Source organism: Dipodomys merriami, unplaced genomic scaffold (genome assembly GCF_024711535.1).
Source record: "Dipodomys merriami isolate MVZ:Mamm:240054 unplaced genomic scaffold, mDipMer1.0.p SCAF_14, whole genome shotgun sequence".
NCBI lineage: Eukaryota > Metazoa > Chordata > Mammalia > Rodentia > Heteromyidae > Dipodomys > Dipodomys merriami.
The window spans coordinates 2,544,183-2,572,000 of NW_027202715.1; the positions used below are offsets into that span (position 1 = coordinate 2,544,183).

At 40.0% G+C, this 27,818-nt stretch overlaps 1 protein-coding gene across 2 annotated transcripts in view; it reads left to right on the forward strand.

Moving 5' to 3' along the window:
• Mcu (mitochondrial calcium uniporter) overlaps positions 1–27,818 on the forward strand; it is a 193,712-nt gene extending 165,894 nt beyond the window's left edge. The window contains exons 3-8 of one of the 2 annotated variants that reach the window (XM_070020533.1): positions 6,020–6,190; positions 7,338–7,442; positions 15,085–15,245; positions 17,857–18,060; positions 24,223–24,339; positions 25,698–27,818. In XM_070020533.1, coding sequence (XP_069876634.1) covers positions 6,020–6,190; positions 7,338–7,442; positions 15,085–15,245; positions 17,857–18,060; positions 24,223–24,339; positions 25,698–25,718 — 779 coding nt within the window. In that variant the 3' untranslated portion in view covers positions 25,719–27,818. Of the gene's footprint in view, positions 1–6,019; positions 6,191–7,337; positions 7,443–15,084; positions 15,246–17,856; positions 18,061–24,222; positions 24,340–25,693 lie in introns of both variants that reach the window. The other variant, XM_070020532.1, reaches the window with a different exon arrangement.

The window sequence follows — 27,818 nt, forward strand, 5'->3', positions numbered from 1 at the left end:
AGTTAGTTTTTCCGACATAACGTCTTGTACATCTCATTGTTGTAATGGGTCCACCTGTAACCCTATTTAAACAGTTTTGTTTTTTTCCTTGATGTTGATATAATTTGACTGGTTTCTTAAATCAGTTTGTTTGAGCAGGCAGAATGAAGCTCTGCCTTACCAGGAACTTTATGACCCTTCTCCCAGGCTAGTTCAGTAGGGGGCTATCTGCTTTGAGTATCACAAAAGAGGGAGATTGTTTCCTCTAGCTTGGAGATGCTGTGATGGGGCTAGGTTGTGGGTAGAGTTGAGGCCTTTCTTTCATCGATCAGTAGCTTTTCCCTGAGGGACTAGCTCCTGAGACAGCCCAGCCTCGAGCCATTCTCAGGATTTATGTTTACTGAGTGTCTTTTTTTTTTCTTTTACCCCTCCTGCTGCTGAGTCTGCTGCCTAGACTGCAGTGGGAAGGGGCAGCTTCTGGCTTTGTTTACCCAGTGAAGAAAGTCACTCCTCTTTGGGCAGGAGCTCTCTCTGCCTGGGAAGGGCAACTTTCCCCAGAGTGGAGCTGAGCCCTGCAGGAGCTGAATGGCTGAATGACTCCTATTGTCTTCTTCCAAGGTCTGAGTAATGTGCTAGCTGATCTGACCCAGTCTTTGTCAGTATCAAAGATGGAGTTCTCCTCCAGTGGTGGGGGAGGGGCTACCTTCCCTCTGCTACTCTGTGAGAAGGAGTGAGGAAGTCTTGCCCGGTACTCAAGCCTTCCCTTGGTTTCCGAGCCATCCACGGTCTCTTGACTGTGGTCAGTTCTTGCTGGTAGTGAGTAGAATCCTCTCGCACATTGCCTCTAGCACCTTTGTCCTGTGCTCTCTTTGTTGATATTTCCACTGCTGCCACAGACCCCGGAGTGCTCAAATCTGTCTGCCTGCATTTTTCCTCTCTGGCTAAACTCTGTGTACTATGATGACACACTTGGTGTGACTCTCTAACCTTGGACTTTTCACTGGAACACTAAAACTGGTGTCTACATGAGAGTTTGTTTAGCCCCAGCCTCTCCTCTGCCATCTTCCCCCAGACTCTCTTAATTCTTATTTTATTGATATGGAACTAAAAGCAGAAGATTTAAAACTCCAATCAAAGAACTACTTGATACCATTACCATTTATACTTTAAGAGAATATTTATTTCTGGAAAAGAGTGGCTGAGAAGGGTCATTGTAAATGCCATGTGACTGTTGTCCTCCACATCTTCTTGTTTTATGTATTGCTAAACTTGAGGAACTTTGGTATTCTTCGTTGATTGAAAACCAACATTTACATTACAATCTAGTGTGTGGGAAAACCTGTGTGTTTATTTCAAAAGTAGTACTATCATATTTGTCAGCTCCTAAATGTATTATTCCATGCAGAGTTGCTCAAAACTTTCCTATTTAATTCCTTTGAAAGGCTTCATGTCTTTTAAAGGAAAACGTTCAACTAAGTACAAAGACCTAAATTTCTCTGTTGACTTTGTCTCAGTTATTATAAAACAGTAACCTGTAGGCATTTATGATGTTTTAATGAGATCATTAGTAAAATATTATTATGTATTTAATTCTCACTATTTCCTATCTCATTTAAATTCAAGTTTACTTGAGATCTATGGTTAGTCTTTTTCATGTAAGAATATAATTGGGGTAAAAATGCCAGGTGAATAAATTAATCACCTAATTTTATGGTCTCATCAACATTCCTGTCCATAGAAGAAATAGAAACCTTCACATAGAGAAGCTCTGAATTGCTAATGATTCTTTCAGAAAAGTAGTAAATTTTTAATTATTTTCAGATGTTACAAATTTTAGATAATATATTCTATGTTAAATTCATTTTATGATTTTTGACCTGTTTTTCCTCAAAAGCACCATTAGCTCAGACCTATAATACTAGCTACTCTGGAGGCTAACATCTGGAGGATGTTTGAGGTCATTCTAAACAGTAAAGTTCATGAGGCACTGTCTCCACAATAACTAGTGAAAAGCAAGGTTGGAAATGTGGTTCAAGTGGTGGAGCACCAGCTGAGCAAGCAGGTCAAGCAAGTATGAGAACCTGAGTTTAAACCCAAGTTTGAGAGAGAGAGAGAGAGAACAAGTAAGCAAGCATAGTCTAGCTGGTGGCTCATTCCTGTAATTACAGCTATTTGGGAGGCTGAGAACAGGAGGATGGTAATTCAAGGTCTCCTGTCTAGAAAAGTTTTCAAGACTCCCTTCTCAACTGACTCATAGCTGGACACAGTGGTATGGACCTGGATAGACAAGATAAGGAAGATTGCAATTCCAGGTCAGCCCATGCTGAAAAGTCTTCAAAATTCCATTTCCACAGAGTAAAGTTGGGTGAAGTAGCACACACTTAATATCCCAGCAACCACTGGAAGGCAGGAAGTGAGACTCTATCCTAAAAGTAACTTGTGAAAAACTGACTGAAGGCATGGCTCTGGGGTAGAGCAAGCACAAGGCTCTGTACTACTAAATAAAAAGAGGGGGGGAGGAAGGGAGAGGGAGGGAGGAAAGGCAGGGGAGGGGAGGAAAGAGGCCACAAGCATAGACTATGTACCTTTGCAAAGAACAAGGCAATGGAAGTTTCGACTTAGATTTCTTTTAATTTTTATGTAGAAATTTAAGTCATGTGTCCATGAAGCAGGCTCTGGAAATTTTTGTTCTGCTATAAACAACATAGAGCACAGACAAAACATCTGACATTGGACAATAGCAGCACAATCCTGTGGTGCCAGAGAAAAGGGAGCAACCCCTCTGTTGCCTGAGCCTATAGCCTGAGGCAGCTACCAAAGCTCAAGGAAAAGAAAGCACTGTAGAAGAATTGAAATGAAGGAATAGGGATCAAAGTTTGTGAACAAGGTAGATAACATTTGTGGGATAATGGTCCAAAGAGGAGGGTGCTATGAAGAGAATTTCAGAAATCTTCATAGGAATTCCATGAGGTTTTAGGTAGTTCTAAAACTCAAAACCAGGCTAGAAAAACATGCTAAGAAACTAATTCCTCAGAACTATAAAGTGAATAAATCTAGGTGTTCACACAGGGACAGTCATCATTTCCCTTCTTTCAGCTAGTAAAGAGACATCACTGAAGACCTGGACATTCAGTACAGATGCCCAGAAGAACTAACTGTACCTCAGAAGTGGAGCCAACCTTGTCCTGGAACAAAGGATTTTCTACCTCTCTCTTGAAAGAATTTTAAACACTTGAAAGGATCAAATAACTTAGAAAGTACTTTATACAACAAAATACAGCACTCAGCAATGCAAATTGAAATGTATAACAATCAAAAGCAACCCTGCCTAGAAATGACAGAGGGGATGAAATTAACCCCCAAAAATATTTAAATAGCTCTTATTACAGGGACCTTTATTGTCTGCCAGGAAAACATACATGATGTGAAGAGAATAGAAGGTATAAAAAAGAAACAAGTGTAACTTACAGAGCTGAACTTTTTTATTGGGGGGTGAAGGTGCAGTACTAGTGCCATACAAGGGCCTCACACTTGCTAATAGGCACTCTACTTCTTGAACTACACCCGTAGCCCTTTTTCATTTAGTTATTTTCAGTCAGGCTCTTTCACATTTTCCCCCCAGAACTGGCTTGAGACCCCATACTCCCACCTATGGCTCCCACTCCCACACATAGCTAGGATAACAGACACATTGTGCCATGTCTCCATTATTGATTAAGAGAGGATCTCCATTATTTTTGCCTTATCTAGCATCAAACTGCAGTCCTCCAATATCCAATTCCTGATTACTTGAGATTACAGGTGTCATCCACCATACCAGGCCTTTTTTATTTTTTGGTGGTACTGGAGTTTGAACTCAGAATTGATTCTTTAAAAAAAATATTATAAAGTTGATGTTCAGAGGGGTTACAGTTACATAAGTCAGATAATGAATACATTTCTTTTCAGACAGTGTCACCCTTGATCTTACTCTCTCCCAGTTTTTCCCTCTCATCCCACCCACAAGTTGAATGGTTCATTTTCAGCATAGTGTCCAGTGAGTACCACTGCTATATTTGTTCACCTGTCGTCCCTCCATATCTATGCCTCCCCTTACACTCCCAAATATAAATGAACATACAGAAACAAAAGGAAAGAAAACAAAAATAGCAAAAAAAACAAAACTTGTTTTCATTTCCTGGAGTTCATTTCAATAAATATTCTGTATGATTAGATACACATAAGCATTGTGACTTTCTGTTCCTCTCCTAAGAGTATCTTCCTTTGGTCTTCGTGTCTGTGAATGCCTAGAGATCTGTATTTATTATGTCCTTGTATTTTAGATCTAGATTCTGTACATGAGAGAAAACATGGGCAATTTGTCTGAACTTGGCTTACCTCACTTAACATGATTTGTTCAGAACTAATTCTTAAGAGAAAGTATTATTTTTTTTTCTTTTATTTTTTTGGGTCCAGTTGTGGGGCCTGAACTCTGGGCCTGGGCGCTGTCCCTCAGCTCTTCAGCTCAAGGCCACAGCACCACTTCTGGCTTTTTTCTTTTTGCTTATGTGGTGCTAAGGAATCGAACCCAGGGCCTCATGCATGCAAAGGCAAGCACTCTACCACTGAGCCACCTTCCCAGCCCCTATCACTTATTTCTCAGTGTGTTTATTTCATTCACAACAGCACTGTGAATTCAGGATTAGACTCACTTTCTATATTTAAAAAAAAAAAAAAGGCTTAGAGAAAATGCATAAATGCACAAAGGTCAGGAGCCAGAATTCAATCCCAAACTTGACTCTTAAAATTTGTTTTCGTCTTTCCTCCTTAGTTGCTTATATGAAAATATCTGGTTTAAAATGTCGTTTAAAAATTATTATGAGGGCTGGGAAGCTGGCTCAGTGGTAGTGCTTGCCTTGCATGCATGAGGCCCTGGGTTTGATTCCTCCATACCACATAAGCAGAAAAAGCCGGAAGAGGCCCTGTGTCTCAAGTGGTAGAGCGCTAGCCTGGAACTGAAGAACTCAGGGACAGCACCCAGCCCAGGGTTCAGGCAACAACAACAACAAGATTTTAGGGAGAGGATGGGAAGGGGAAACAAAGGAGGAGGTTACACTGCTCGATAAGAAATGTACTCATTTTCTTGCCCATGTAAATTGTAACCCCAATGTACAATATTTTCACAATTTAAAAAAAAGATTTAAAAAAATTACTATGAAAGAGGTTCTTATAACATTGATTTTGCTGACTAAGAAAGGCTCTATGAATCAAACCTACTAAGTAAGGAAATAAGGAATTCAGTGCTGGATTGTATAGAAGATCCCTTCAACTAAGTAGCTTACAAAATTCCCTGCATAGCTTTTTGTACTAAAAATCCAAAAATTGAGCTTTGGTTTTTATCTAGCTAAGTTCCTGAAGATGTTCAAAGAGACATAAAAGGAATTTGTTTGGGTTGTATCTGACATGAATAATAAGTAGTCACAGTAAGATTATTTATCAGGCAGCCTGAATATAATACTTCATGATTAATATGGGTTGATTGCTCTTGAGTACAAGTCTTAGCTATGAATATATTTTAGGAAGCTGTCTCTCCCGGGGTACTCTCTAAAGCTTGATCCCAAAAGCCACATCCTACATCTGTGGCATCTGTCCCAGCAGTTTTTGACTGCATAAAAGAATCTTACCAAATGAAAGTGGATTTGTATTACCAATTCCAGGAAATATTTAACCCACACAAATAATAACAATAGGTCCCCATATAAGAATAATAATACAGGGGCTGGGAAGGTGGCTCAGTGGTAGAGCGCTTGCCTTGCATGCATGAGGCCCTGGGTTCACTTCCTCAGCACCACATAAGCAAAAAGAAAAAAGCTGGAAGTGGCGCTGTGGCTCAAGTGGTAGAGCGCTAGCCTTGAGCTGAAGAGCTGAGGGACAGCGCCCAGGCCCAGAGTTCAGGCCCCATGACCGGACCCAAAAAAAAAAAAAAAAAGAATAGTAATACAAATGTATCTTTAACATACTAAATCCAATGATCATATACTTGTGGGTCTTTTTCATGCAGATGTGACAGTGGTTTATCAAAATGGGTTACCAGTGATATCTGTGCGGCTACCATCTCGGCGTGAACGTTGCCAATTCACTCTCAAACCTATCTCTGACTCTGTTGGTGTATTTTTACGACAACTGCAGGAAGAGGATCGAGGAATTGACAGAGTGGCAATCTATTCTCCAGGTACAGTTAGTCACCCTCATTTTTAATTCTCACTTCTCATTTCCCCCCCAAACCATTTCTAGACATATGAAATGCTCATTGCAAAAAGCTATGATCCTGTTAAGTTACGGCACTTTTTTGGCCTAGCAAGTACAAGAGAGTAGTACAAGAAGAGTGTGATTCTCCATCCCCACCCTCCTATGAGTTTCAGGATATATCTGCTCAGTTTTAGTAAATGTCTGTGCTCAGAGAGTCCCATTCCCCAGCAACTCACAGATCATGCCAGGGCAAGGCCAAGTAGACAATCACATTTTATGTTACTGAGACCTTCTATCATTATCTTAGTGTAGAATAAACTTTTCCAATAGTTGAGCCTTTGTCTCCAGAGATATAAAATACTAGAGTTTCTCTTCTTATGTTTATCTTATGTTTATGATCTTATGATCTTATGTTTATCACATAAATGTGTATCAAAATAGAATATTTCATTTGAAAAACATAAAACACAGCACTAAAACATTCCTATTTGATAGAACATCTGTTTATTTTTAAGTGCCTTAATTTTTTTTTCCCTTTTACTTGGAAATTTTTCAAACTTACATAGATATGAAAGACTGCTGCAGCAAGCACTCACTTATCCTTTATCTGGATTTACCATTAACAGTTAACCACATTGCATATGTTAGTTTTTATTTCTAAGCTTTAAGTACCTTGACCTCTCCAAGTAGTACCATTAGTAAACCAACGTGGTATCCTTTGCTCATCCTAGTATCCGTCCTTGCTGAATTAATCATCGGCGACTATGCTAGAAGGCTTTGTGCATTAGAAGGCACTAGGGTTCCATCATAAATGATTGTAAGAAGTCCATATGGCTCTACAAGTCCCAGCTGATGCCTGTAGATGTATGGGTAATTATTTCACTTGCTCGTGCAGTTTTAGGAAAAGCTTCTGGTTATATCTTCAGGTTTGGCCTAAACACAAAGGTATCAGATGTAAACTTTGTTTAGCACAGAACAGAAGATGAGGAAAACATCAGAACATAAAAAAAGAAGAGTTTTTTTTTTTTTAAAAAGGAAGAGGTAATTTTTTAAATGTGTGTTGACAGTTCACTTTTCCTGCCCATTTATGAGTATAAACTTGTGACCAGTTTCATTTAAAATGTTCACAGATGGCGTTCGTGTTGCTGCCTCCACGGGGATAGATCTCCTCCTCCTCGATGACTTTAAGCTGGTCATTAATGACATAACATATCATGTACGGCCCCCAAAAAGAGGTAAAAAAAAAAAAAAAGTAGTCTTGATAAAGTCACACAGTTTTTGGAGAGCACCAAAAGCTTTATATATAATTAGTCTCTGTTAGACTAGTTAGACTACCTGGATATCTACCTGGATACTGTAGTGCTTATTTATCCAGCAGTGTCTCTGTTGAAACTATGAACGTCCTGCCTAACTGACGTTTCTTCCCTCCATACAGTCTTTTCATCAACATTAAAATAACACAGGAAAATCTTTTTAAAATAAATTATAGGCTTTTCTGTTCTCTTAAACACTGATAGTTTACCTTGGGGGGAGGGGGCAAAAGGATGATGACAGAAATTCAACATCCTGAAAGTCATTTATTGTACAGGTATTATTTGGCTTGCAGTGGTGTTCATAGATCATTATAAGTAGAAAATACTGTGACCAGGATATCCATTAAATACACCTAACCTACTGAATAGCACAGCTTAGTCTAGTCTACTTGAAATGTGCCCAGGATATAGGTACATTATATGGTTAGACAAAATTACCTAAACAAAGCATCCTTTATAATGAAATATTGACTGTTTCATATACACACATAGAGGCATACATTAGCATGAGGAATGCAGAAACACAAAATACAGTCAGAACTTCTAACAGTACTGTGTGCTGCAGAATTTTGGTTGTTTATCCTTAAGATTGCAGGGCTGGCTGGGAGCTGCGGCTCACTGCTGATGCCAGTGGTACAAGAGGATTGTGCTATGAATTCCTAGCCTAGGAACAGATCACACTCAAGATTAGAATTCTTTTTGCTTTCTTACCACTGTAAAATCACAATCTGAAGCTGGGGACCACCTATATAGTAATCCTTAGAAACTTTTGATGCTCTTAGGTAAATAAAAATGAGTTCTCGCCTCAGGTTCAAATTTTAAGAGGTGCCAAAAAATTCAGTAACTAAGATGAATGAATATTTTAATGTACTATTGATTAAAAACAAGATTAAGGCAAAAATACTTGATGAGAAAAATATTTAAAAATTTCAATAGACAGTACTGCTGATTTTTCTTTTCATCGCAGGTCCAGTTTGGCTCTGTCAAGTATTGATGCTCAGTAGCCCTCTAAAAGAGCTTGAATTGTGTCTCAATAAGTTGTTTTTCTCTTTGCCTTTGTTATTTATTGTCATTTACTGCTACTGTGAATTACCCTCCACTACTAATCTCTCCATCTGCCTCCTAGGAGCTCTCTTCAATCCTGCTTTTAGGAATTCATCTAGCAGGGCACTAGGGCTCATACCTATAATACTATCAACTCAGGCAGTTGAGATTTGAGGATTGTGGTTTGAAGCCAGCCCCAGGCAGAAAAGTCTATAAGATTCTTATCTCCAGTCAAGCACCAAAAGCCAGAAGTGAAAGTGTGTTTGAAGTGGCAGAGCATTTGCCTTGAGCAAAAGAGCCAAGCAAGAGTGCAAGGCTCTGAGTTCAAGCCCCAGTTACCGGCATACACACACACACACACACACACACACACACACACACACACACACACACACACACACACACACACACAATCAGTTGTTTGAAATGCTTAAATAAGGATACAGGTTGACCCATTGGAACAATGAGATGCCCAAGAACAGTATGTTGAAAATGAACTTTACAATTTCTGTGGGGGGGGGAAGTGGGGGAGGAGGAAGAAGAGGAGGTGGGGAGATAGGACGGGAAGGGAGGGTAGGAGAAAAACAAAGGAGAAGGTAACATTGCTTGATAGGAAATGTACTCATTACCCTACTCATGTAACTGTAACCCCTGTACAGTATTTTTATAATAAAAAATATATATGGAAAAACAAAAAAAAATAAAATAAATAAATCAGTTGTTTGAAGAACATCTATACTGATTAGCCTAATGCTGGACTAAGTTACCTTTTCCTTCATGAAGTTGAGGGGTTCCTTTACCCCTGCATCCTTAACAAGTTATTTTTTTTCTTGGTGATAGACATTCTATCTTCTTCAACATTTAAAATGTAGTAAGGAAAATCTTTTAGTAAGGAAAATCTTCTTTATATAAAATGCATATTGTTTGCATTGGATTTTCTTCCTGACACTGCTTGAGAAAGACATCGCTAGCATCAAGGCACCACCAGTCTTTTCTGCCAAGTACAGTAAAAGAGCTATTTGGGTTTCTGCATTTACAAGAGATGCACTCTTTGCCCATGAGTAAGCAGGTTCCTCCTGCACTGTAGCTCTTTGCCGCAAAACTAAATGGAGGAAAGGAATAGAAGGCAACACAGAATCTCTGGGCATCAGATAATGAGGAATGACACTAGGGCTTTATATGTACCTGGGGCAGCTGGGACAAATGTACTTTGTCTAATAAAAGGTAAAATAAGTAGTTCATGAAGAATAACTTTCCCGGGGGCGGGGGGGGGGGCAGAGGTCTGGTCGTAGGGCCTGAACTCTGGGCCTGGGCGCTGCCCCTCAGCTCTTCAGCTCAAGGCTAGCGCTCTACCACTTGAGCCACAGCGCCATTTCCAGCTTTGTTTTTCTTTTTACTTATGTGGTGCTGAGGAATCGAACCCAGGGCCTCATGCATGCAAGGCAAGCGCTCTACCACTGAGCCACCTTCTCAGCCCAGCTTTAATTTTTTTGACACACAATGTTCTATTCTTTCCTTAACCACACTGACTTTCATTTCTCTTATGTGTTCTTTTCTCTGTGTGAGGGAACTTTGGAACTAATGAAACTAAAAGTACTCTATTAATGTGTGTCAATTATAGTTTTACACACACACACACGCACACACATATGCACACACACCAGGCACTGAGGATAGAAGGGTCATTCATGTTGGGTTTATTTTAGCCACATTCCATGTTTATGTGGGATTGGCATCCTGTAAGGTACTGTGGCTGGGGTACTGTACTGAGCCTGTGGCTCATTAAGTGTTGGCAGCCCTGTACCTAACTCTTAAGTTGACCCATGAAGACATGTATCCCAAATTGGAAGAAATGGATGTGTTGTAACAGTAAGACTAATTGTAACCTCCATTGCATTCTTTTAGTAGCCATAGGTATACATAGCTGGGTTCCTCTCTAACTGCTCTGAGATGAGAGGAGTGACTATTTTCTCAATTAGGTGATTTCATAATTTAACCTAAATGTGTAATGGAGGGAGGAGTATAGAAAGCAGCACAAAAAGCCTTTCATCCCTGTTCATGTTGCAGTAACTATAGGTATCTAATGTTATCTATAACATTAACTATGTAGATAATACTCTATTATCACCAAAGGATACCTTTTTTCCAATGCCAGTCCTGAGGCCTGAACTCAGGGTCTGGATGCTGTCCCAGGGCTTTTTTTGGTCAAGGTTAGTACTCATGTGCCAACTGCCAACCTGTGGCATAAGTGTAAGCCACAGCTCTACTTCCAGCTTTTTTGGTGGTTAATTGGAGATAAGAAAGAATCTCAGCCATGAGATTACTCAGGAGTTACTAGTTACTAGTTACTAGTTACTCAGGAGGCTGAGATCTGAGGATCATGGTTCAGAGCCAGCCCACGCAGGAAAGTTCATGAGACTCTTACCTCCAATTAAAGAGGTGTAAATGGCACTAAGACTCAAAGTAGTAGAGCATTAGCCTCTAGTACAAAAGCTCAGGGACTGCACTTAGGTCCTGTGTTTAAGCAGCAGGACTGGGGCTGGCGTGCGCGCGCGCGCACACACACACACACACACACACACACACACACACACACACACACACACACACACACCACACACCACACACCACACACCACACACACACACAAAGTTTCATGGACTTTCCTACCCTGGCTGGCTTCAAACCATGATGCTCAGGTCTCAGCCTTCTAAATAAGCTAGGATTACAGGAGTGAGCCACCAGCACCCAGCTGGAGGATATTCTTTTGTATGTATAAAGAGAACTATTTTGATGGTACCTGTTTCCTATTTTTGCAGAGATAATTGGAGATGTTGCCTCTCTTAATGAAATGATTTGAAAACAGATTAAATGGGCAAACCAGACAACAACAATAATAATTGCATTATTAGGGATGCAAATAGTCCATATCCTTCCTGAATCACGTTTGTGGTTGTGAAATATTCACCACCCAGTGTGTTTGTATGTCTTACAATACTGAGATTTGAACTGAAGGCTTTGTGCTTACCAGACATGTACTCTATCACTTGAACCATGCCCCAATTTTTTTGCTTTTAGTTTGTTTTTCAGATAGGGTCTCATTACTAACTTTGCCCAGATGCCTCAAACCCCAATCCTCCCCGTCTCTTCCCAAGTAGCTGAGATTACAAGAGAAACTACTGTACCTGGCTTTCCCCTGCCTATATGCACCTTAATAATCCTGTAATTGATGGCATCTATAAAAACATTAGTAAACATCTAATTCCTTTTTAGTGAGGCATAAGTAATCATCAGATTTATTTTCCTTCTTCCTTTAATTTCATCTCCACATATGTAGTCAGGTTTCTTTAGAGCCATTGGTTCAAGATTATTGTTCTTCAGTCTGATGATCCCTTGTAACTATATTCTCTTGTGAAGAAAAATTGACAAAGCATGAAAACTACCAGGGCTCTCTTGATACATAATCAGAGAGAAACTGTTACCCAGCAATGTCTGAAATTACAATCTGTGAGATCTCTTGTGATTTGTCTCTTTCTATTTTTTGTTTCTGTTAGAAGGTATTGTAATTGCACAGTATTTTGTTATTACTCAGAATAGATAATACATTCATAAGGTTCAATTCCAAAAGTCTAAAGAAATTTTGCATAAAAATCATCTTCTTATCCCTGTTCCCCAGATACCCTTTTCTCTTCTGTATCAGCAAACTGTCCTTAGTTTCTTACATCTCCACCAGGATAGTCTGTGAATTCATAAGCAAATGTGAATACATCAATTTTCTATTTATGCAAATAGTTCATGTCATAAATACTGTTTGTATTATTTAGGGTTTGTTTTTGGAAAACCAACCTCATAAATATTATGGAATAAGAGATTACTTGTAGGAAGAAGACCAGAGGAAGAAGTAGATGAAGCAGAAAGGAATGCTGGGAGGATCAAAGAGAAGTAATTTTGAAGCAGCAACACAGAGCACAAATCAGAGTTCACCAGGGAATCTGGAAGGCTTGCACACCCATTATTTATGCTAGGACTGTATATTTCATTTGTAGATAAATTCTTCAGTCTTGTCAGATAGAACTTTCTGGTTCAAAACCCTGGGTTCAACCCAAGCACCAAAGAAAAACTTTCTAGGATGCTAAAGATGTTCTATTTCTGCACTGTCTGGTATAGTAGCTATTTACCACATGTGGATGTTGAGCACAGAAATAGAGCTAGTGTCACTGAAGAAGTGAATTTTTAATTTTGTCATTATTTTACATTTCAGTGATGCATGAGAGGTTGCAAAAATGTCAAGTCAAAGAACAAAAAATTAGGAAAGGAATTCTAAGTGATCTTGTCTACAGCATGGTGACTCTATTTAATAACAATGTATTGTAGTCTTAGTAATTGCTAAGACAATAGACTTGTGTTCTCATCACAGCAACATGAGTGTCTGAGGCAATCCATTTAGCTCCATTTAACTAGTCCATACATTGTGCACTTCAATACGTTTATGATAAATATATACAATTTTTGTCAATTTAATATAATTAGTAAAAAAATAAATAGCAAATATCCATAGTGGACAGGAGATCTTCAGGAGGTTCATAGGCCTAGGTTCTCTGTTTGCCAACAGAAGTAATAGAGAAAGAGCCGGACCCAGGGCGCAGGAGGGCAGGCGTGGCTGGTATCTGCAGGCACCTCTGTATAGGCCTCCCTACCAGCCTGCAGAGAATAAGCCTCTGGCTCATATCTGCTTTGAAAATCTCATCTGAGTTCTTCTTTTGGCTATCCCTAACTCAGAACAGTAAAGGAAAGGATAATCTGTGAAGCCTGATGCCAGTTATACAGATTGAAAAGGCATAGAAATTACTAAATGTCTAGTAATTTTTCTTACCTGATAGTCAATCTTGAGGATCTTAACACAGAAAGTATACAATAAAAGGTAATTGTGTGTGCACATGCCAGTGCCATTACTAGGGCTTGAACTCAGGACTTAGATACTGTTCCTGAGCTTTTTGGCTCAAGGCTGGCATTCTGCCACTTGAGCCATAGCTCCTCTGGGTTTTTAAAAGTCTCACAGACTTTCCTGCCTGGCTGCCTGCAAACCGTGATCCTCAGATTTCTGTCTTTTGAGTAGCTAGGAGTGCAGGCCAGAGTCACCAGTGATTGGCAGAGTGCTGGTTCTTCATCTTGTAAATGAAGAGTTGGTAACTCTATGCAGGTGTGAACTGCAGCTCTGTTACCAAGAATGCCCTGCTGATATAACAGACTTCTATCACTGAGTTCTTTTACCCATTCCTATTAACTCAGCACCTGTGCTGGAGTGTCTGTGTTTTGTGGTAGGTGCTAGGTCTCATTTAAAACAGCTTGTCTCCAATCCAGTTTGCCAGCCTTATGCAAATTTTTCCATTGATTGAATTTCTATGATAAATACACTAAAGAACATCCTTGAAGTATACTGAAATATGTTTATTCTCACTGGGGTTTATTTTTATTCCAAAGAGGGCTGACCTATGCCATATGAAACAAATATCACATCTAAAACTAGTAAGATTATGAAACAAAAGCTCTATATCTGGTGCTTTTTTTCTTAATTCAACAGCCAACAGTAAGTTTTTTTTATTAGATTCTTAAAACATAATTTTTAGACTTCTGGAAACATATGCCACTTACAGTAAGAGCTATTGAATCAAAGAACTTAATCTTTTAAGGTTTTCCTGTAGAACATGATACTGGGGTCCCCATAGCTGGACTCTGCCTTTCCTCAGCAGGAATTTAAAGTTGCTGTGCTGGGAAAGGGATGCATGGAGATTAAGATTATCACAGTGATGTTATTTTTATTTATGCCTTTGTATTTGCAAATTTAAAATTCTGCATTTTTTTCCTTCTGGAGTTTCTAAAGGTAAAAACCTAAAATGGCAGGACCACAGATAGATTATAGACCAACATTTTAATAAGCACCATAATCAGGTTGATTTTAAACCTCTCTACTATTTTTTTTTACATTTTACATCTTATTTTTATTGACACCAGAGCTTGAACATACATTTTTATTATCTATATGTAGTTATATACAAAGGGATTACTATTCACATGTCAGTTTATGAGTACAATGCATCTTGATCATTATCACCCCTTTCTACAGCCACCCTAAATGCATCCATGTTTCTCCTAATTTAACATTTGCTTTAACTTTTTATTCTGATTTAATGGTTTTTATTTTTCAGTTCTAAGGATTAGAGCTAGGGCTTCATAGTGCTAGACAAGCATTGAACTGATGAGCTGCGTGCATCCCAATCCTGGAGATTATTTAAATCATTTTTCTTAATGTTTCCCTTAAACAGCCCCATTTGTAGCAACTATCCTTCCAATAATACATCAGTAACAATTGTTTCCAAGCTCTGGTTTCGATAATGTGAATTTACTTTCTAGATTTACAGTTTTACTCTGAAGGTGGGAGTGATCCAGTAGGTGGGCCTGCCTGGTCATCTGTAGTTGCATCCTCCAGGAAGTTTCTAAAAAGTGTTACCCTTTCTTTCAGACCTCTTAAGCCATGAAAATGCAGCAACGCTGAACGATGTGAAGACACTGGTCCAGCAACTCTATACCACGCTGTGCATCGAGCAGCACCAGTTAAACAAGGAAAGGGAGCTTATTGAGAGACTAGAGGTCCTCAAAGAGCAGCTTGCTCCCCTGGAGAAGGTGAAAATCCTCAGACTTTTCTCCTCACCTGTGTTTTTTTCCAGAGCACGTGTTCTTTTTTTGTTGTTGTTGGTCATGGGACTTGAACTCTGGGCCTGGGCACCATCCCTGAGCTCTTTTTTGCTCAAGGCTAGCATTCTACTATTTAAGCCATAGCGCCACTTCCAGTTTTCTATTGGTTAATTGGAGATAAGACTCTCACAAACTTTCCTGCCTGGGCTGGCTTCAGATTGTGATCCTCAGATCTCAGCCTCCTGAGTAACTAGGATTACAGGTGTGAGCCACCAGCGCCTAGCCACATGTGTTCTTATAACTTTTATATAATTGAATCATGTCAGTCAAATCAGCCCACTAGTTTATAAGACTGATAATTAAATGCTCAATTAAAAGGGACTTAAAGCGAATTGTTTGGCCTAGCACTGCTGGCTCACACTTGTAATCCTAGCGACTTGGGAGGCTGAAAATGGGAGGATCATAGTTCAAGACCAGCACAAGTAAGTTTATGAGACCCCCTTCTCAACCCATAAGCTCACCTTTCATCCTAACTTAATAGGAGACTGAGATTAGGAAGGTCACAATTCCAGGCCAGCCCTAGCCAGAAAGGCTACAAGACTCTTAAGACTCCATCTGGACAGAAGAAGCTAGCACGTCATCCTAGCTAACACAGGAATGACCGATCATGGTCCAGGCACATATCTGAGAATAACCAATTCAAAAAAGGGCTGAAGTTGTGGCTTTAATATAGAATACCTGCCTACTAAGCATGAAAGCCTGACTTAAAACCCCTATACCAAAAAAACAATCTGGAGCCTTGATAATAGACTGAAAGCTCCAAGATACAAATCTACCACTCTCAACCAATTTTACCACCTTAAAGACAAAAATCGGAGCTGGGTGCCAGTGACTCACACCTGTAATCCTAGCTATTCAGGAGGCTGAAACCAAAGCCTTCCAGCCCAGGCTGGAAAGACCATGAGACTCTTACCTCCAATTAACCAGCAAAAAGCCAGAAGTGAGCAGTGGCTCAAGTTGTAGAGAACCAGCCTTGAACAAGAAAAGCTAAGAGGGCTGGGAAGGTGGCTCAGTGGTAGAGCGCTTGCCTTGCATGCCTGAGGCCCTGGGTTCGATTCCTCAGCACCACATAAGCAAAAAGAAAAAAGCCGGAAGTGGCACTGTGGCTCAAGTGGTAGAGCGCTCGCCTTGAGCTGAAGAGCTGAGGGACAGTGCCCAAGCCCAGAGTTCAGGCCCCATGACCGGACCCCAAAAAAAAAAAAAGAACAGCTAAGAAACAGCACCCAGGACTTGAGTTCAAGTGACCAGCAAACACACACAAAGACTGGAATTATTGCTGGTGAGAAAAGATTTTCTTTGTAGTAGATAATGATGTTAGCCAAGTGAAAAGTACATATTACTTGGAATACAATAAAGCTACTAAAAATATATTACTTAGAATACCATAAAGCTATTAAAAAGCTGTTAAAATGTAATTTACCATAGATTCATGATACATTATGGAAAATGAATTCTGAAACAGTGTATATACTATGATTCAATTTTAAATGCATTCTTCATATAATATGTATTCATATATATGCAAACATAAAATACATACACACAGAAGGAATATATTCTGAAATGAGCAGTCACTTGTGATTGATTTTCCTTCTTTACACTTTTTAGAATGTAGTATAGTGAGCATATGTTTCCCTTAATTTTTTATGATGATACAAAGTACAGTCATGGTTTACTTAATGATGGGATATATTGTGAGAAATGTGTCTCAGGATTGCATTGTGAGAACACCATAGAATACATTCACACAAAGGTTTGTGTAAATGTAGCACAAACCTAGTGGTTTGTGTAAATGTAGTAGTCAGGAGATGCAGCAAATCTTAATTGTAAGAGATGCTGACATGGTGGCAGTAAACTTTTATATGTAGGAATACACTCCAAAGCAGTGAGGAAAAGTATAGTGTAGTAAATATATAAACAATATAAGTATCATGCAGTTGAATTAAAACTGAATCATGTGTTTAATTTTTGTACTTGAATTCAAAGTCTTTGATATTAAATATGTGATGCTTTTTATAAAAAACTGATAGTAGATGAAATTTGTCACACACAAAGATGGTAATATTGTTTTCCTAGGGTAAAACTTTAAAATGCAAAAAAAAAAAAAAAAAAACCCACCTCTTGTTGTCCCTGTAAGATATTTCTTTCAGTGAAAACTCCAGATACTATTTAGGAAAACACTAGAACTGAGTCTAACTTGTATCTTGATTATAAGCCCTATTTCTTTTTTTTTTTTTTTTTTTTTGCGGGGGAGGGTTTGGGGGGGGTCTGTCATGGGGCTCGAAAAGGCTAGCATTCCACCACTTGAACAATAGTGCCACTTCCGGTTTTCTAGTCATTAATTGAGATAAGAGGCTTAGGGACTTTCCTTACCCTGCCTGGCTTTACCACAATCCTCAGATTTTAGCCTCCTGAGTAGCTAGGGTTACAGGCGTGAGCCACCTATTCCCTCTAAACCCTGCTTCTTTAATGGACATACAAATAGTCTGAATTAGACTATTCATGTTAGATGTCTTTTCATTGCACATGTGCCCAATAGGTACGAATTGAGATTAGCAGAAAAGCTGAGAAGAGGACTACTTTGGTGCTATGGGGTGGCCTTGCCTACATGGCCACACAGTTTGGCATCTTGGCCCGGCTGACCTGGTGGGAGTATTCCTGGGACATCATGGAACCAGTTACCTACTTCATCACCTATGGAAGTGCCATGGCAATGTATGCATATTTTGTAATGACTCGCCAGGTAAGAATCCTTCACTGGTTAGTTTTTATGAGACATGCGGGAAGTTTGGGTTGTCTCTTTCTTCTCATACCCTTTCCAGGCCAGTTCTTTAAGTACTCATCACCCTTTATACACAGACACATATGTGCAGGTGCACATGAGTGTAAGTCATGTATTTGCCACTCCTGAGAGGAAGGGCTAAGACATAGATGGCTTCTGCCCTGATGAAGCTCATAGACCACTGAGAGCCACGTAAACTACTACATGCAGAAAAGCAGCCTGGAACAAGAACCCAGTGAGAAAACATAGGAAGTGTAGCAAGTGTAGGGAAATTTGTTTACTTTTGTTGGCTTGATTTTATTGTTTGTTTGTTTGTTTGTTTTGTGGTACTGGGGGTGAAACCAAGGGCCTTGCATATTTGCTAGCAAGTATTCTACCACTGAGCTACATCCCCAGCCCCACTGACTGGATTTTTTTATGAGTTGTATTAATTTAGCAATTGAATGAGGAATATCACCCACCTTTGTATTGAGTTTTCCCAGTGGTGATAATCAAACATTTAAACCTAACTCTAAACCACTACATAAATTAAATGGTGTTTCATTGCTACTTATACTGCACAAAAGGGAAGTAATATAACTAATTTTTGCTTTATATTCTTAATCTGTTCTGTATCAACCGTGGCTTGTTTACTGAAAACGTAGAACTTTGGGAAGTATGAGGGATTTATCACTTCTTTTTATGTGGTGATGGAGCCCAGGGCCTCTCCCCCTAAGCTGTACTGCCCAGCTTCTGCTATCATTCATGAAGTCTGTGATCCCATCACAGACCCAACCTAGATATCTCTGAAGAACAAACACATGATAGCTGTGACACTAGTTTCCTGAATTTTCAGAAGAAAGCTGACATTTACTCCACATGTTTTTTTTTTTATTAATTTATTTATTTATTTTGGGTCCAGTTGTGGGGCCTGAACTCTGGGCCTGGGCGCTGCCCCTCAGCTCTTCAGCTCAAGGCTAGCGCTCTACCACTTGAGCCACAGCACCACTTCCGGCTTTTTTCCCTGCTTATGTGCTGAGGAATCAAACCCAGGGCCTTATGCATGCAAGGCAAGTGTTCTACTACTGAGCCACCTTCCCAGCCCAGATCCACATGTTTTTATGTGGTACTTTTGAACACAGACTTTTTTTCTTTGGGTGTTCTTTTGTTGTTGTTTTGTTTTGGCAGTACTAAGGTTTGAACTCTGGGCTCTATAAGTTAGGCGGGCACTGTGTCTTGTAAGCCACACCTCCAGCCATTTTTTCTCTATTTATTTTTCTTTCTGAAATAATTGAATAAAAATTGTCCATTTCCAAGAAACACCATTGCATTCCCTTCAATATAAAATAACCTTAAAAAATAGGAAATTCACCAATCAAGGGCATGGTTTGTTCTGCTTATTTTAAGATAAGCCCTCCCTTTGTACCAGGCCATACTGGACTAAAATCCTCCTATTTAGACTTTCTACCTTACCTGGGATGACTGGTGCCTACCATACAACTCACCCAGCTATTTCTGTTGGGATTCTGTCTTGAATTTTATTTTGTTTTTTTATTTTTTATTTTTTGCCCAGGCAGATCTAAAACTGTGACCCTCCCTAATCTCAGCCTCCTATATAGCTGGAATGACAGGCATCTGCTACCATACCCAGCTATTAATTCAGATGGAGATGTTGTGACTTATTTTTCCCCATACTGGCCTTAAACCATTATCCTTTCCATCTACCTCCCAAGTATCTGGGATTACTTGGGAGCCACTGGCCCCCAGCCAAATAGACAGTTTCTTTCTGTTATTTTTTGGGGGGGGGCCGGTATAGTAGTGGGGCCTGAACTCTGGGCCTGGGCGCTGTCCTTCAGCTCTTCAGCTCAAGGCTAGCACTCTACCACTTGAGCCACAGCGCCATTTCCGGTTTTTTTCTTTTTGCTTACGTGGTGCTGAGGAATCGAACCCAGGACCTCAAGCATACAAGGCAAGCGCTCTACCACTGAGCCACCTTCCCAGCCCAGTTTCTTTCTGTTATATCAGTGGTCATGGACCTAGTTATATGTAGAGAATTAAAGCACATATGTGATTTAACCTTTCAAATGTATGTCATTGAGAAGAGAGAGTAGACTGTTCCTGTCCTTCCAGTACTTGTCCAGAGTCTAGTGCATCCACCCCCATGTCTGTGTGAATGGAACTTGGAATAGTTATATCATCCCGTTTCTCTTTTCTCTTCCTTAGCCTGTATATTCCATAACTGCTTTCTCTGTCCTTTTCAAATCTCCATCCAAATCTCTTTTCCAAACAAAGTTATCTTCTGTATTGCCCCCAAGGTATCCTGAGTTTCTCTCATTTCATTCCTTACTTCACATCTTTCTTTGAACGGGAGTTTTTCCTGTTGATCTCTACATATCATCTTTACTTAAATGCTTTTCTTTCATATTTGTACTGGGTCTTGAACTCGGGGCCCTGCACTCTCATTCAACTTTTTCTACTCACACCTTATAATCCAGCACTTGAGCCATACTGCTAATTCCTGCTTTTTGCTGGTTAGTTAGATAAGAATCTTTCAGATTTGTCTCCCCAGGCTGGCTTGAAACTGTGATCCTCAGAATCAGCTTCCTGAATAGTTGGGATTACAGGCGTGAACCACTAGCACCCATATTTCATGAACTTTTGACCAGTTCCTACCTGACTTCAATCTCTCTGTCTTCTCATTTACTACATACATTATGCCTTTCATTTCATTCATCTTCTGTTAGTCTGTGTTATAATTAGTTGTTCAATGCCTTTTCCCTTCTACTAGACTGTAAAATCTTTTAAAGCTGAGTATTTGGTTTTATTCTGTTTTAAGTTCTATTCAGTTTCACTCCATTTTATCTTCAAATGTGAATGAATTGAACATATAAATGTCAGCCTTCCAAATATACTATAACTCTAGATATACTTTGATGTATCTCCAGCACTCAGGCCCAGAGTTCAAACCCCACAACCGACCAAAAAAAAAAAAAAAAGGTCTGTTTTATAAATGTTTTCTGGAACTAGAGATGAACACAAATATGACACTTGAATACAATGTCAGCACTTCTTTTCTTCTTATCATGTGGTTGGATCTGCAATACTTTATCTGTACAACTTGTTAAATATTCTACTTCTGTGATTCCCAGAACGTTGGTGCTGCCACCAAGTGACAAGTTGCAAAATTGCAATAGTAAACAATTCAGTTACTCTTCCTATGAACAGGAAACCATCAGCCAAATAGAATGTAGTCTCTTGCATTTAATATTGTTTCACATAACTGATATTGGTAATGAACTCCATGAAGCACATTCAACCACATTTAAACTCTTCTAAATTGTTTTAACAGTATGCTACATTTGCTAACAATCTAAATATATCCCAATAGTATACTTCAAATATACCTCTATAAGATGGCAAAAGCCTTGAAATAATAAAATCTAGTAGAGCTGGAAGTGATCACATATGCCTCTAATCCCAGAACTCAGGAACAGAGGCAGGAAAATCAGTTCAAGGCCAGCCTGGGCTATACAATAAGACTTTGTCTCAGAAAAAAAAAATCCAGTGGAATCTTGAATTTAACAAACATTTCTTGAAAGCTGAATAGCAGTTTCTGATATGTGGGAAGGAGTTACTTCAATATGCATATAATATACCATGCCACAACCAGACCCATGCATTTTATTCCTTCAAGGGCTGTAAGGATCTCCTGTCCTAGAAGCATTTTACTTTCAAGTAAACCTGTGTGCTGGTTTCTAATCATACTGTTTAATTTCTGGCCTTTTTCTTCACTCCTCTCTCTTTTGTTCTCACCCAGAACTTTAGGCTACTGATATCTTTCTCCTCACTTTGCCACCTCATATCTCCTTTACTGTTTCCTATCTAACTTAGGCCTGTAGCCATTCTCTCCTTCCTCTTGTATGGCTTCTGCCCCCTTGTTTTTCTACCAGAACTATGGACAGACTTTCCAGCCTATGGGACATTGCTAGAGGAAAATCATGTCATAATGTAGAAAGGCCCCTGCTGTGTTTCTAATTTTATTTCCCTCTCTCCTAACCTCACAGCTGTTACTTGAAGAATGTGCATGATGCTCTCCAGCTTACTCTTAACCTTCCCTCCTACATACAGAAAATTGAAGTTAACACACAGATGGAAGCTTTCTAATTCCAAACCTTGTTAGCTTAGCCATATCTGAATCTATGTTTACACTAATGGCTTCAAGCTCAGAGAAGGGGTGCATCGTCCTGATAGGAGCAGCCCCATATGCTCTGCTCCTTGTCCTTATTGCAGTTTAGGTTTTTGTGTTCACTGTGTTTTCACTCTCCCCCGTCTGAGTCTCATATCTAAGCTCTCTGTATCTCTCCTAATTGTCAAATCATGACAGTTTTACAATAGATTGTAACACATAATGGCTACATAATGGCTACATAATGCTTACTTCCCCAAAAATAGAACATGGTATATATTTGCACAAGTTTAATTTACATATACACCCTATGCAAAGAGAGGTAATTAACCTGGTTGCAATTAAAATGATGGTAGAGGACTTTAACTCAAGTTCTTTTTTTGGGTCCGGTCGTGGGACCTGAACTCTGGGCCTGGGCCTGTCCCTCAGCTCTTCAGCTCAAGGCTAGCGCTCTACCACTTGAGCTACAGTGCCACTTCCGGCTTTTTTCTTTTTGCTTATGTGGTGCTGGGGAATCAAACCCAGGGCCTCATGCATGCAAGGCAAGCGCTGTACCACTGAGCCACCTTCCCAGCCCCTAACTCAAGTTCTTAGTCCACTTATTGTTTCTTCAGCCCAGTGTCACTGATTCAGACCTTAATTTTTTGCTCATTTTTTAAAAAGTCTTCCGCAGTGGCCAGGTACTGGTAGCTCATACCTATAATCCTAGCTACTCACGAGGCTAAGACCTGAGGATCACGGTTCAAAGCCAACTCTGTCAGGAAAGTCCATGAGACTCTTATCTCCAATTGACTTGAAAACCAGAATCATTACCTTGCCCATGTAATTGTAACCCCTCTGTACAGTATTTTCACAATTAAAAAAAAGAAAGAAAGAAAGCCAGAACTGGTGTTGTAGTAGAACCCAAACTGGTAGAGCAATAGCCTTGAGCTTCAGGGACAGTACCCCGTCTCTGAGTTCAAGCCCCACAGTTGACCAAAAAAAAAAGTCTTCCACAGACCCTTCAACCTACCAGCTAGCAGTGTTTTTCATCATTGATGATTAAATATTTACTTCTGCTTCTCATTGTGGCATACTAGATAATCAGATCAGTGTTATTAGGGTAAGTTGGAAGTGTTACACAAAACATGAGCCATGCGCCAGTGGCTTATACCTGTAATCCTAGAAACTCCAGAGGCTAAGAGCTGAGGATCACAGTTTGAAGATAACCCCAGCAGAAAGTCTATGAGATTTTTATCTCCAATTAACTACAAAAAAAAAAAAAAAACCAACAGCAACAGAAGTAGACCTGTGACTCAAGTGGTAGAGCACTAGCTTTGAGCAAAAACCTCAGTTAATACCCAGACCCTAGCTGAAGCCCCAGGACCGGCTTCTCAGAAGACTAAAGCAGGAGGATCTCTTGAGCCCGGAAGTTTAAGACCAGCTAGGTCACATAGCCAGAAATTGTCTCAAAACACAAAAATAATTTAAGAAGTAATTAAATATTTAACACAACACATGTCAGGCTGCCTTTTACTTGTTTCTTTTTTTCAGTATTGGGGCTTAAACTCAGGACCTTGCATTTGCCGGGCAGGTGTTCTGCCACCCTCCCAGCCCTTCCTCCTTGTTATTTTTCAGATAGGTCTTGTGTTTTGCTCAGGGCTTTCCTTGGACTGCAGTTCTCCTACCTATTGCCTTTTTGTATTGGGGCTACAGGCATGCACCCTTTATACCCAACGTATCACTTGAGATGTTGAGATGGAGTCTTGCTAACTTTTGGCTTATGCTGGCCTATATCTACAGTCCTCCCTATCTCTGCTTTCCTGAGTAATTAGGATTACAGGCATAAGCACCATGCCCATCCCAGTATGTCTTTGTGTGTACATATATGTGACATACAAGCAACAGATAGTAAAAGCCTTATGTTGTGAGGATATTATGCAAAAACTAACAAGATAATTTCTTCCTTATTTGTGTAGGAATATGTTTATCCAGAAGCCAGAGACAGACAGTACTTACTATTTTTCCATAAAGGAGCCAAAAAATCACGTTTTGACCTAGAGAAATACAACCAACTCAAGGATGCAATTGCTCAGGTAAGTTTTGTAAAAAATTAAAGCAAATCTCAACCCCATTGTGAATAATGTCATTATTATCTATCGCCACAATTCTTCTTATGGGTAAAGAATGATCCAATCTCCTTTTTCCTGTATAAGTTTTCCTTTAGTTATCAAAAATGCCAATTTTGGCAGTCAGCCCTCTCTAGAAGAGAAGATGATAAAGAGATGCTGGGGCCTCTCTGTGCTGTTAGCATTAGCACATTGAAGGTTGTAGAACTACTTTATCCTTCATTATGTTTCTTTGGAATTTTCTAGTTTTCTCTCTTTTTTTTTAAATCTTTTTACAATAACTGCCCAAAGACCTTTCACCTGAAATGTGTGATAATAACAAACCAGAAGTAAAATGCAGGTTTCAAGTATGTGTGTATATGTGTGCATGTATGTATGTACACACACACACACACACACACACACACACACACACACACACACACACACACACACACACACACACACACACACACACACACACACACACACACACACACACACACACACACACACCTTACCTCTACCTCTTTAGCTCTACCTCTTTCAAGTTTCTGGGTGAGCCTTCCCATCTTCTGAGTGACTTTGATGAATAAATAAATACTCAATCTTTTTCCATAGTCCTTTGTGACTTCAAGGTTTTCAGAAGTGCAAGAAGCCTTTCCATCCTCATTAAAGCCTACTTGCTCTCTCTACACCTTCTCTGTCTTTTTCATCCCTTGTTGGTGATGAGTTTGGGCTTTTAATAGGCTCAATCCATCTGTCCACATGGCCTTCATGTACTTTGTCTTCTGCTGTAAGTATAGTTCTCAGCTGCAGAGAGTGCTGGTCAAAATCATCTCCAGAGCTGTAAAGTGTAGCTACTTCAGCTCCTCTCCAGCTGCAAACCCAGGGCAAGGCCCAAGCACATGGGAGAGTCTAAAAGGGCCATAGTTCACTAGACAACCTTCTATTAAAACCCATTCACTAAATGGAAAACTTAAACTGATATTGGATACAGTCTAAAATGAGTTAAATGTGTGATTCCCTCAAAGGCTATGATGAGGCTTCTCACTGAAGAAATGTTACCAGTGTGTGAGACTCAGAAGATCCCCACACTCGCACATCCTGGAGTCCTTCCCCTGGGATAGTGGCTAACATAGTGAATAGTAGATAGCACCACTTTCCTAGAGGCTTTGTTGTCTCCAGCCATGGTTACAGCCCTTTGTGTCCTGATTCTCAAAAGTAACTGAGATTATCTTTGACTCAGTGAAAAGAGGACAGACAGCTTCTTTTCTCAGCATGCAATAGTGTCACTGAAAGCTTTACTGGCCACTTTCCTAACCTTCTGTTTCTATTTTAGGCAGAAATGGACCTTAAGAGACTGAGAGACCCATTACAAGTGCATCTGCCCCTCCGACAGATTGGTGAGAAGGACTGATTGCAAAGAGCCTGTGGATCCCGGTGAAAAGAACGCCTGTTTATAACTCTCGCCTTTTTAATTAAAGCATTGCAGGTGGACCCTGGGAGCCATGTGGGAGTAGAGGGTTTTTACCTTTAATTATAAAACAAATACAAAAGGGATCTTGGGAAAGAGAGCACCAGGCATTGTGGAATGTAAGCTCCAAGGGCTTAGTGAACCCTGTCTTAATCAAGCACCTCAGTCTCTGAATGAAATGATGCAGTTACATAGCTGAGACTAAAAATAAATGATGCTGGGCTGTTTACCTGCATCTCCTTCACAGAATCAGTAAAACAGTCACACACACCAGCACCCTACTCAACTCTATTGTTTTTTAATTTAACATTTCTTATTTTTGACATAGGAGTAAATGATATTCCAGAAAAGGAAATTCTCATAAATGTAGGTGGCAGAGTCTGTGCCCATGTAATTCACATTTGTTTTTTAGTTGGGCTCAGTCTCTAAAAAGTTGCTAGGAATTTCTTCCTCCTCTGCATCCCACTACCCCTTTACTAACCTCTGTCCTGTCAGTCGCACTAACTTTATCCAAATGATCATTGGAACCAATTTATGACCGTTTGATTATTGATACTTGGATTGTCCCCAATACCTTCCTAAGATGTATGCATATCCCAATGCTCTAGATCAGTATCTAGAAATCATTGGCAATACTGCATGAAGTTTTTGGGGTTTTTTGTTGTTGTTTTGTTTTTTGTTTTGTTTTGTTTTTGTCGGTCGTGGGGCTTGAACTCTGGGTTTGGGCGCTGTCCCTGTGCTCTTCAGCTCAAGGCGAGCACTCTACTGCTTGAGCCACAACGCCACTTCCGGTTTTCTAGCGGTTTATTGGAGATAAGAGTCTCACAGACTTTCCTGCCCGGGCTGGCTTTGAACCATGATCCTCAGATCTCAGCCTACTGAGTAGCTAGGGTTACAGGCATGAGCCACCAGCGCCCAGCTTGTTTTGTTTTTTTAATGAATTAGTCTTTCAGAGGAGAAGAGACTTCCTTCTTTTCATGCCTATCCCACTGATACTCTCCTCTACCTCCACAACTCAGACCAGAGGATGAGTATTAAGCTGTATTACAAAATCAGGAAGATGTAAGGTTTACAAATTGGCTAAAAATCATGACTCAGTAGCCACTTCAGAACTAGAATGATTTCATTGCTGTTTATCTGCTTGTGACAGCATTGCAGGCCCCCAGATGGCACTGCCATGCCTGAAAGCTTCACTAATGCAGGGACACACTTCCCCGCCACCACTCCCTCAGGAATCCCCACCCCATTGCAGGCCATAAACTGAGAGTGTGGATTTCCAAGGGTGCCACTTATCTTTACACAGGAATACATTTCTATGGCTTCCTCTAGCCTACCTTCTCCATCCTGGTTTTTTCTTATCTTGAGAGAAAAAAGAATTAATCTTGTAGTCTATCAAAATGTTTTCTAGCAGATTTCCAGATGGCATCTGCACTTGGAGAGTGTGTCACATCCTGTTTTTAAGAGTTCTGGGGGCAGGATGACGGGATCACACGGACCTCCACCAAGCCGACTGGCTCTTTTCTTTCACATGATTCATCCTTCCTCATGGGGAAAGGCTTCTTTTTCTTCCTCCTTTGGGATCAGTGTGTGTGACAGAAACTTGAAGTGACAAGCCCAGACTCCAGGTGCCTTGCAGAGTTGAAGGCCAGCCAAGACTGTGCCGCTCCCACACCCCTTCACTGGCATGATGGAATGAAAGGATGCATGTCCCCACTCCCACCGACCTCCCACTTCCTTCCCGTCCTCCAGCCCCCTCCTCGGTATTTCTGTCATGCCGATTATTTTTAAACCATTATCCTGTTTGTGCACAGGAATTTGAAGAAGAAACAGCACAGTGCAATGAGCAGATCCTTTGGGGGCGGGGGGAGGAAGGGAGGGAGGATGTGGAGAAAAGTCCTTACAAATAGCAAAATATTGAACATGTGTACAATCCTGTATCATTTATGAAATATGTATAAAAAGCAATGTACCTTCTGGAACAATAAATACC